We start from the raw sequence: 10,641 nt of genomic DNA, 5'->3' as shown, positions 1-10,641 counted from the left end.
GTATGCCTGCACGCCAGAAGAGGGCATCAGACCCCATTAGAGATGGTTGTGAGCCACCATGTGGTTGCTGGGAATCGAACTCAGGACCTTTGGAAGAGCAGGCAATGCTCTTAACCTCTGAGCCATCTCTCCAGCCCCTCCTTTGCATTTTTTAAAAGACCCATCCGGAACCTGCACGCCTGAAATCTCAGCCAGTACTCAGGATGCTGAGGCAAAAGGCTGACGGGCTTGAGGCCAACATGAGGAAGACTCAGCGCTCAAGGGGAAATGCCAGGAAGCAAAAGGTCTTGGGTGTGGGCTCAAGGGGACTCAGCATGAAGAGCATTGGTTGAATTGTTGGACGTAAGGAGTTTACTAAAAAGGTTATTAGTGCTGTAGGTAGAAAACCGAACGGTGGGGACTCTAGAGTGCCAGACCCAAGAGCAGACAGCATGCGGGAGGAGGGCTCCGAGAGGAATCAGGCCCATGTGGTAGAAGTAGGCCGCATAGCTCTCTGGGGATAGACCCTGCAGCCAGGTGCTCTGAGTCGCAGGCAGGGCACAGGAAGGATGGGTGGGGGCTGCATGGGTGGCTCTCCGTGTCCTGTGATGTAGACTCATGACCTGGAAGTCTGCTGACCCGAGACTTGGTTGGTGGATCGGTGCCTGTCGGTGCCTGGGAGAGGAGACGGGGCTGCTGCAGGTGCCATGACCTGAGCAGCTGCTGGATTCTGGATTCTCACGTTCCAGTCTTCAGAGTCCAGGGCATGGGACACACGCTGCTATCCCCAAACCAGAGACACAGAGACCCACAGATCCCTGCACTTGCTGGCCATCCAGCTTAGCGCCAGGCCGCTGAGGGACCCTGTTTCAAACATGGAGGGAGGACTGGTGAGATGGCTCAGCAGGCGAAAACTTGTGCAGCGCAAGCCTACAGATCTGAGTCAATCTCTGGAACCTACGGAAAGCCAGGTGCAGCACTGCTATGGTGGAATCTGCCGTGGTAGGAACAAGAGACCCCACAATGACATGACGGAGGGAGAAAGCCAGCTCCTAAAAGTTGACCTCTGACATCTTCATGTGTGTCATGATCTGTCCATGCCTATGCTCATACACATGCAACATACACACAACTACTGAAATCCAACTGGGGGGGGGGAGGTAGACTGCTCTTTGCAAAGGACCTGGGCTCAATTCCCAGCACTGATACAGCAGCTCACAGCCATTTGTAACTTCAGTTCCAAAGGACCCAATGCCCTCTTCTGGCAGCCACGAGCACTGCATGAACATAGTGTACAGACATACATGCAGGCAAACACTCATGCACATAAAATAAAAATAAGCCTTCTAAGACAAACAGTTGGGTGGCTCCTGAAGAAAGACATACACAGTTGATTGACCTCTGCTCTCGATATACACACACCCATACACATGAACATTCATCTACACATAAACACACATGCACACACCCCAAAATTCCTGGGAATACAAGTCAGCTCAGTGGAGCTCACTGGCTTAGCATGTGCAAGGCCCTGACTCCCATCTCCAGTGCTGTGCAGAAGCAACACAGCATCTGGCTAGTCTGGGAAGCTGTTTTCCTTAACTGGCAAGTAATAATGTCGCCAGGCAGTGGTGACACACGCCTTTAGCCCCAGCACTCAGTAGGCAGAGGCAGGAAGATATTCTGTGAGTTTGAGGCCAGCCTGGTCTACAGAGAGTCACAGGACAGGCTCCAAAGCTACAGAGAAACCGTGTCTCAGAAAAAAAAAAAAAAGAAAGAAAAGAAAAGGATTATCCAGTCAGTGTTAGCAATGTTAGGTCTGTCACTCGTGGCTGTGGCACTGCTGTGGCACCACAGTTTTGGATCTGGGATCTGTCACTCAGGAGCCTTGGCTGATGCTTCATGAGTCCCAGAGTCAAACAATGTATTTGATCAAATGTTTTCTCCCCACTTTCTTATTATTTACATGTAAAATAACCCTCTGTGTCTGCTGGGCACCGGCTAGTTGCTACCAAAATGGAAAAGGGGCCCTGGTCCGGGCTGGAAGCTACTTAGGACTCAGAGTCATCAGAGTAAATAAAGGGCATCGATGGCCCCTCAGACCACTCCCGCGGCTAAGCTCTGGTGGCTAGAATTAATAGAACTGAGGGGAGAGGGAGCAAGGTCAGGTTTGAGGAGCAATACAAAACAGGCAACACGAGGCAGTTCTGGAGTCCTCGGGTTTGGGTCTACTTTTGTTTTGATCAAAGAAGTCAAAGATAAGAAAAAAGCAGCTCACTCACCCTTGTAACTAAGCGTGAGGTGGAGAGCGCCGGGCCTGCTCCAGGCTCCTGTGCTGTGTGCGTCCAGGAGTGACTCGGCTTCTCTGCCCTCTCATCAACACTCTGGCCCTCAGCTACTACGCAGGTGCCGTCTGCCAGCACCGTGGGAGGCGCAGACGGATTGCTTTTGTTTGTACTGATAAACAGCGGCCAGTGTACAAATTAAACGTGCCAGCAACACCAGACCCATGGGCTTATCAGCCACACCAGGTGGAACCTACTTGTGGCCATAGAAAAGGAACCCTGGAGGCGGGGGTGTGGCAGGCACGCTGACTCCTTTGGTCACTTGGTGCACACCTCAATGGCCGCAGTTCCTGCCTCTGGTGACTGGCACAGCCTGTAACCCAGACCTACCTGTGACAAGCTTGTACTTGGACAGGTCTACACCCACGATTGTAAGGCTGATCTGGTCCTTATAGACTTTTGTTTTTCTTTCTTTTTTTAAATATTTATGTATTTATATAGTATCCTGCCTGTAGGCCAGAAGAGGGCACCAGATCTCATTATGGGTGGTTTTGAGCCACCATGTGGTTGCTGGGAATTAAATTCAGGACCTCTGGAAGAGCAGTCAGTGCTCTTAACCACTGAGCCATCTCTCCAGCCCAGACTTTTTGTTTTTCAAGACAGGGTCTCACTAAGTAGCCCTGACTGCCCTGGAGCTCAATCTGTAGTCCAGGCTGGCCTCAAACTCAAAAAGATCCTCCTGCTTCTGACTCCTGAGTGCTGAGTGCTGAGAGGTGTGCACTGCCTTGCCAGGCCAGACCTTTCTTTCTGCCTATGAGTTCTCTGCTTCTGAATTCTGCAGCTCAGCTTTTCTGATCCATTCTGAAACCTGTACGTGTACCGATATTTAAAATAGTGTGGGAAATGTGTGCTCCATGAGTTAATATTAGCAGTTATGATCGGTGCGCGAGGAAGGGGCTCTGGGTAAGGTGCTGGCTCTGCAGGCATGAGGAGGACGCACAAGGTCAGACCAGAAGAGAATCTAGGGAGATGGTTGAACGGATAACGGCTTGTTGCACAAGTGTGAAGGCCTCAGTTCAAACCCCTAGAGCTCACATGAAAAGCTGGGTATGGTATTGGGGAAGCAGAGAAAGGATCCCCAGAGCTGCCAGGACAGCCAAACCTGAGTCCCTAAGGTGACTTAGCAACTAAAAGCACTTGCCACACAGTCTGGACAACCTGCGTTGAGTCCTTAGCAGTACAGTGGAAGGAGAGAACTGAGCTTGTGTACACACGCACACACTCACGCACACACGCACAAATAGTGGTAGGCTTCTTCAGACGAGGGGGAGAATGGCTGATCCCCAGCACATGTGCTCCCCACCCCAGACATGCACATGCATACACTGCACATCCACCTGTACAAAGAACTGGCAATGACCATACTGTCAAGTAAAACCAGGGTTACTTGGCACATTGCAGCCAACACCCCAGCTGTGCTGTGCAGAGACACAAACGTGCCTGCCTTTGCTTCTCAAACAGCAGGCTTGCGACATTAGCTAGATGTGTAAAGACTTGGCTCTCAGAGGGGACTGAGGCAGCCTGGGCTACAGAGAGACCCTGCCTGAAAAAAGCAAAACCTCAAGACAAAAGAGATGTTGAACGGAGGATGCAGTCTAACGACCAGCTTGTGCTTCCTATGCATAAGACCCTGGCCTTGAGAAAGCTTTAGCGTCCAGGCCTGCTCCCTGCTCCCCTGCGTCACCTAAGCCCTAACGCCCTCCTCGCTGTCTGATTTGTTTGCAGGTCACACTGTTTTTCTCTTGCCCCAGTGTGTGGACACCACCACACGCCCTCCAGACCAGCAACGGCTCTTGCGTGTATGTTCCAGTGTTTCTTCTGTCAGAGAGTCAGACAGAGCCATAGTTTCTCCAGTGCTGGCCCAGAGCTGAGGGACGAGCGCCCAGCAGACATGGTGAAAATGACCAAGTCCAAAACTTTCCAAGCTTATCTGCCGCACTGTCACAGAACCTACAGCTGTATCCACTGCAGAGCCCATCTGGCCAATCACGATGAGCTCATCTCCAAGGCAAGTGATCTGCATTCAAACTGAGGGAACAAAATTAAAGGCTTGCACACACCTTTAATCCCAGCACTGGGGAGCCAGAGGCAAGATGGTCTCTGAGTTCAAGGCCAGCCTGGCCTACAAAGTGAGACCCTGACTCAAAAGGGGGGAAAAAAGCCATAAGGTAACAGGCAGAACTGGTTGGGAAGGACATGGCTTTGGTGACTTGGTGACAGCTGCTGTTTACCATGATCTGTCACTTGAGCCAGCAGTGAGAGTCAGACACCCCAGGCCATTTTTCTGCAGCATGCTGGGCATATCCATCCTGGGAAGGGGCACAAAACTTACCCATTGCATCAGATATGCATTTCAAGTTGGAAGATGCCACAAATGAAATTTTTAAAGGTATACAGATTGCCAAGAGGTCTGAAACCTTCATCAGCTAGTGATGGTGAGGGTGACTTTAGTCTTGTGACCCTGTAACAAGATGCCTAAGAAAATCAGCTCAATCAAGAAAAAATGTACCTGTTGATGATTTCAGAGATTTCTGTGCAAGGTCAGGTTGGAGCACGAGGTAGAGGAATGGACCAGTATTCCAGTAACCCCCGAGGTCTGCCCGTGGTGACCTAACTTCCTTCCTCATGGTTCCCTCACCTAGCTGTCAGAGCCATAGCCATAGTGCTCTCTCTCGAATGGTCTCTCTGCTTAGGGCTTTGTGAAGCTGAGGGGTATGCACCGTGAGAACAGATTCCAGCAGGTTGGGAACTAGAGCCACCTCCATGCCAGGTCACCAGTCTGTATCTGTCATTTAACAAGGAACCCGCTGGTACTCAAAAGTGCCTCCCTTTGAAGAAAAGATGCTCTCATGCTGCAGCCCAGCCTGGCCTCAAACTCAAGAGACCCGCCTGCCCGTGTCTCCCGAGTGCTGGGATTAAAGGCGTGCACCAGCACATTTGGCCCTTCTGCACTGTTAACTCTCGGGTGTGCTCACATCTCCGTCCACCTCAGATGACTTGTGCTACAGGAACTGTCCCCTGAGGCATCGCTCTCCACATGCCCTTCATAAACTTCTCTGTCACCTGTGGAAAGCAGAGGACTTGGAAAGAGTTTAAGGCTGAGGGGTGTGTCAAAGTCTAAAGATGAGGGTTAGCTAAACTGAAAAGGAGCACAGAATAATATTCTTGGTCTTAGAAAGCCACTTTAGGGGATACTCCTGAAATAAGTGTGTGTGTATGCCTGAGATCTATATTTTATTTTTATTTATTTATTTATTTATTTATTTATTATTTACTTTTCTCTGTGTAGCCCTGACTGTCCTGGAATTCACTCTGTAGACCAGGCTGGCCTCAAATTCAGATTCACTTGCTGCTCTGTCTCCTAAGTGGGATTAAAGACATTCACCACTAGACTGAAATCTGTATTTTAAAACCTATCTGGGTGGGCTGGGACATAGCTCAGTGGCAGAGTCCTTGTGTAGAGCCCAGCATCGTGAGGCATCCTGTAGCTCTCAGATCCCGCAAACCCTAAGGACCACCCACTGTCTCCTCTCCAGCACTGAGGTCACAGGAGCATGCAATCACGCTCAACTTTTTTTGAGGGGGAGGGGGTTGAAACAGGGTTTCTTTGTATAGCCCTGGCTGTCCTAGAACTAGCTCTGTAGGCCTCCCGAGTGCTGGGATTAAAGTTGTGTACTACCACTGCCGGGCTTGTCTTTAAAGGTATTACAAGGATGAGTGTTTTGCCAGGTGCCTGCTGAGGGTCAGAAAGGGCATTGAATCCCCTGAGACTGGAGTTACAGATGGTTGTGAGCCACCATTTGGGTGTTGGGATTCAAACCCAGTCCCTCTACAAGAGCAACAAGTGCTCTTAACTGCTGCTCCATCTCTCCAGTCCCATGCTTGGCTTTTAACATCTTTCCAGACTTAAATGTGTGTCTGTTTGGGAATGTGGTGCATCTGAGTATGGTGTCCTCAGAGGTCAAAAGTATTGGATCCCCTGGAGCTGGAGCTGCAGGGTTGCAAGCAGCCCAAGTGGGTACTGGAACCCAGCTCAGGTCCCCTGCAAGAGTAGTTATGTGCTCTTAACTGCTGAGCCATCCTTTAACCCGCCTTCCCCCTCCCCTGTAGGTGGCTTCACTGTGCTGGGCCTTAATATCCCATGACTCAGCCTCCCGAGTACCTGAGCTACAGGCACAGACCATCACACCAGGCACAGGATGTGACTTTGTTTTCTGTTTTTATGAGACAGGGTCCAGCCACGTAGCCCTGGCTGGCTTAGAACTCACAATGTGAGCCATGCTTGCCTTAAACCTATGGTGGCCATCCTGCCTCTGCTCCTAAGGGCTGGAATTACAGACAGGCATGCTGAGCTCAGGCCATGACTTTTTTTTTCCTTTAATGTCACTGGAAAAGTACAGAAATTTCCCCTTGCCTTCTACTACCTGAGGACAGTGAGGCATCAGGATTGTGTTGGGAGGGGTGAGAAGGGGCTGGAGGGACGGCTCAGCAGTGACTACACGCTCAGTCCTCTGCAGGCCTCTGGTGGGTTCCCAGCACCAGCCAGCATGGCAGCTCACAACTTCCTTCAACTCCAGTTCCAGATGATCGGATACCCTCTTCTGACTTCCAAGGGCTCATTCATGCACATGATGTGCATCCTTACACTCGGGTGCACACACACACACTAAACTTAAAGAGATGAGAAAAGAGCATGTTTATCTGTGGACCTGGCCTTAGAGCCCCAGGGTGCAGTCCTGTAGGCTGGCAGACTTATCAGAGCTACTAGCTATGACTTTCTCTAACTGTTGCCCAGGCCAACCTTGAAACCCAAGCTGAACCATTTCTCCTACCTAAGTCTCTGTAACTGGGGCTGCAGGTAGTCCCAGTGTCCAGCCCTTGACAATTGCACAATGATACTCCAACCGCTTTCTGATGAAGTCTAGATGCAAAATTGTCTTTTGAAATTGGTGGTGGTGTTGGCGCACACCTTTAATTCCAGCCCCCAGGAGGCAGAGAAAGGTGGATCTCTGAGTTTGAGGCCAGCCTGGTCTACAGAGCAAGTTCCAGGACAGCCAGGGCCAGGGCTACAGAGAGACACCCTGTCTCGAAAAACCAAAAAAAAAAAAAAAAAAAAAAAAGAGTAACTGGGAAGCAGTGTCTGCCTTGTGCTTTGTAACTTCGGGAACTGCACTGTGGGGGTGACTGGTGGCCTGAGCTAAGTGACTGCACCTGCTCCTCCAACAGCCCAGAAAGCAGAGTTTCTGGTGTCTTGCCTGTCCCCTGCTAACACCTTCTTCTTCTCTGCAGTCCTTCCAGGGCAGTCAGGGACGAGCCTACCTCTTCAACTCCGTGTGAGTACGTGTTGTCACTTGTGCCATGCGTGTGTGTGCGCATGTGCTTTTGCGTGTGTCCGGCCCATCCTTGGCTGCTTAGTGAGAGCGGCTGTGTAACTGAGCTGCACCAGTCAGTCCCTTCATCAGCTCGGAGGAATCCGGGCCCCTGCATCTATGCTTTGGAAAGCACAGTTGTGCCTGAGAGTTCAGCCTCTAAGCCTGACCCTTTAGGGTGCTCTGGGTGGGCTGGGGGTGGCTCAGTGGAATGCTTGTTCAGCACCTGTGAGGCCCTAGGTTTGATCCTCAACACCATAAAGAAAAAAATTAATTCCCTCTTGTTAATGTGGGCATGGTAGAGCTGAAACGCCTGTGATGGTGGAGATTCTGTTTCTGGTGCACTTGATGTGGGGGAAGGGAAAGGGGACTGGGCAAGGGGGCCTCCAGCTAGTCACCCTGCATCTTGACAGGGTGAATGTGGGCTGCGGCCCCGCTGAGGAGAGAGTCCTTCTGACCGGGCTGCATGCAGTGGCTGACATCTACTGTGAGAACTGCAAGACGACGCTCGGGTGGAAATACGTGAGTACCCGGGCCTGGGAGGACGGTGACACCCGTCAGATACTGTGGCTTCTCATGGGCACGTAGCTCAGCGCATAGTGCTTCAAAGGTATGCACAAAGCCTTCTATCCCCACAACTTCATAAAATGTCACAGAGCCATGGCTCAGTGGGTAACAGCGCTTGTCACCAAGCCTGACAGACAGCCTGGGTCTGACCCCAGGATCCACATGATAGGAAGAGAGAACCAGCTCTTGCAACTTGAGTATCACAGTGAGCACGCACGCACACACACAAAGGAAGCAGGCACTCAGGAGGTGGAGGCACATGGATATAGGATCCTATCTCAAAACAAACACAAGGATTGCAGGCTCCCAGAGTTCCTTCGAACCGTGCAAGACAGAGCGTACCGTGTGTCTATGTTGAGCACAAGGGCGTGCCAGTCCCCAGGTTCTCCTCCCAAGACCCCGCTTTCTCAGATCCTGAGTGAGGGTTGCCAGCCTGCCTGTCTCCAGCTTCTCTCCACACATAAACTGATTTGCTATGAAAGCTGACAAGCTTGTCGCTGTTGGCCTTTGCCTTACTTCCAACCCTGGGCTCTGAGCACCGCCCCTCTATTACAAAGGCCAGACACTGTCTGCTGCCACCTTAGTCTCAAGAGCAACTTGGCTGTAGTTCTGTGGACATGTTCTGGTCAGCTCTTTAATGTCTACCTCTGCCTCAGCTTTTCCCCTAATAGAAGCCACCTTGTGATGTTGCACCCTGCCTGGCACTCCAGAGACATGTTTGTGGTTTGTTTGTTTGCATCTGTGTGTGAAATGTACACTTCTGTATGCATGTTCTGTGTGTGTAAAGTGTACACTTATGTATGTGTGAAGTGCACACTTCTGTATGCATGTTGTGTGAGAGATGGTTGCACACTTCTGTTTGCATGTTCCCAGGTGTGCCGGTTGCAGACTTCAGCACGCATGTTCCCATGTGTGACATGCACACTTCTGTATGCATGTTCCCATGTGTGTGAGACAATGTAGTCTTTTGTATGCATGTTCCCATGTGTGTGCCGGTTGCAGACTTGAGTATGCATGTTCCCATGTGTATGAGAGACACTGTAGTCTTTTATATGCATGTTCCCATGTGTGATGTGCACACTTCTGTATGCATGTTCCCATGTGAGACCCTGTAGTCTTCTGTATGCATATTCTCATGTATGTATGTGATGTGCACACTTCTGTATGCATACATGTATACACCTGGAAGCCAGAGGTTGATGTCCGGTGTCTCCCCAATCTCTGCTTAATTTGCTGAGGCAGATCTCTGTGAGTTCAAGGCCAGCCTGGTGTAGAAAAGCTAGTTCCAGGACAGCTAGGGCTGATATACAGAGATACAGTGTCTTGGAGGAAAAAAAAAAGGTGGACAATCAAAACACAACCTCTGGCCTACACACACACACACGACCCAGCCTCACCTGTGTGCTGTTGACTGTTGTCATGACTCTCCTTCACGTCTCCTGAAACACTCATATACAATCAGTGCCAAGTGAGCAGTGTGTCCGTGGTGCTGAGGATGGAGCCCAGAGCCACAGGCACCAAAACAGCGCACTGAGCTGCATCCCGGCCTCATAAGAATAACGAGTCATTCAGTATCACCCTGTACCGACCCATGGATCCTCCTGGGCCTAGGTCAGTGCACAGTTCAAAGAACGTGTGAGCGTAGATGATGCTCCAAACTCCCATTTACCAAGAGTGTAATAGAGCGAGAAAATGAAACAGAGTGTGTCCTGAAACCTTCTTTCTACTTTCCCCTCAAGGAACATGCCTTTGAGAGCAGTCAGAAATACAAAGAAGGAAAATTTATTATTGAACTTGCGCACATGATCAAAGACAATGGCTGGGAGTAGAGAGAAGCCCCCGCTCCTGTCTGAACACATTTTATCAACGCTAAGTGTGACGAAGATCTAGCTTCTGGTGACAATACTTCTGGAACTTTAACCTCACAGGCCAGCCCAGCTCAACACCTGGAGGCTCTAGACTGCTCGCTGGGGTAAGGCCCCATCTGAGCCCTTCATGTTCACTGCTGTTTCTGGAAGTTCGCATTCTTTTTCTAACTTCTCACATTCTAGAGAAAGAATTAAGCAACCGCTGACTCACCTGCCTAGTTAATAACTCCGTACGCCGTCAACATAGTCTGGCTGGCTTTCCACCAAACACAGGCCCCTAATGCACAGAAGCAGGGTCTCGTTCTGAAGAGTCCTCCAGAAGTAGCCAACAGACTTACATGCAGAGCATGTCTTCAAAAACAGAAACCAGCCACTGGTGACATCTTAGAGAAGCTACGGAAGAAAGCATTTAGCGAGTTTTATTTAAGCTAAGAGCTACATCCTCATCTCCTTATGGAGAATGAAGGTGACTAGTGGCTAAGCATTCTGTCCCAGGCCACTGAGGTGACCCCT

General features: G+C 50.4%; 1 protein-coding gene across 1 annotated transcript; it reads left to right on the top strand.

Annotated features, from left to right (window-relative positions):
* The first annotated feature begins 3,293 nt into the window (after nucleotides 1-3,293).
* On the top strand, nucleotides 3,294-10,089 carry Ypel1 (yippee like 1). The gene is made up of 5 exons (XM_042055832.1): nucleotides 3,294-3,439; nucleotides 4,050-4,332; nucleotides 7,614-7,657; nucleotides 8,107-8,215; nucleotides 10,000-10,089. The coding sequence occupies exons 1-5, from the start codon at nucleotides 3,294-3,296 to the stop codon at nucleotides 10,087-10,089; spliced, it is 672 nt and encodes a 223-aa protein (XP_041911766.1).
* The last annotated feature ends 552 nt before the right edge of the window (nucleotides 10,090-10,641 follow it).

The sequence above is a fragment of the Arvicola amphibius genome, chromosome 10 (genome assembly GCF_903992535.2).
Source record: "Arvicola amphibius chromosome 10, mArvAmp1.2, whole genome shotgun sequence".
NCBI lineage: Eukaryota > Metazoa > Chordata > Mammalia > Rodentia > Cricetidae > Arvicola > Arvicola amphibius.
Note: the sequence above shows the minus strand (reverse complement) of the source record. Positions and strands in the feature narration are given on the sequence as shown.

What these genes read in the sequence shown, in the direction of transcription:
- Ypel1 (XM_042055832.1), top strand. Translation starts at nt 3,294, where the DNA reads ATGGTTGAACGGATAACGGCTTGTTGCACAAGTGTGAAGGCCTCAGTT. An exon ending in GCCAAACCTGAGTCCCTAAG is followed by an intron (nt 3,440 to 4,049) that starts GTGACTTAGCAA and finishes ATTTGTTTGCAG; the next exon opens with GTCACACTGTTTTTCTCTTG. An exon ending in CGACGCTCGGGTGGAAATAC is followed by an intron (nt 8,216 to 9,999) that starts GTGAGTACCCGG and finishes TTTCCCCTCAAG; the next exon opens with GAACATGCCTTTGAGAGCAG.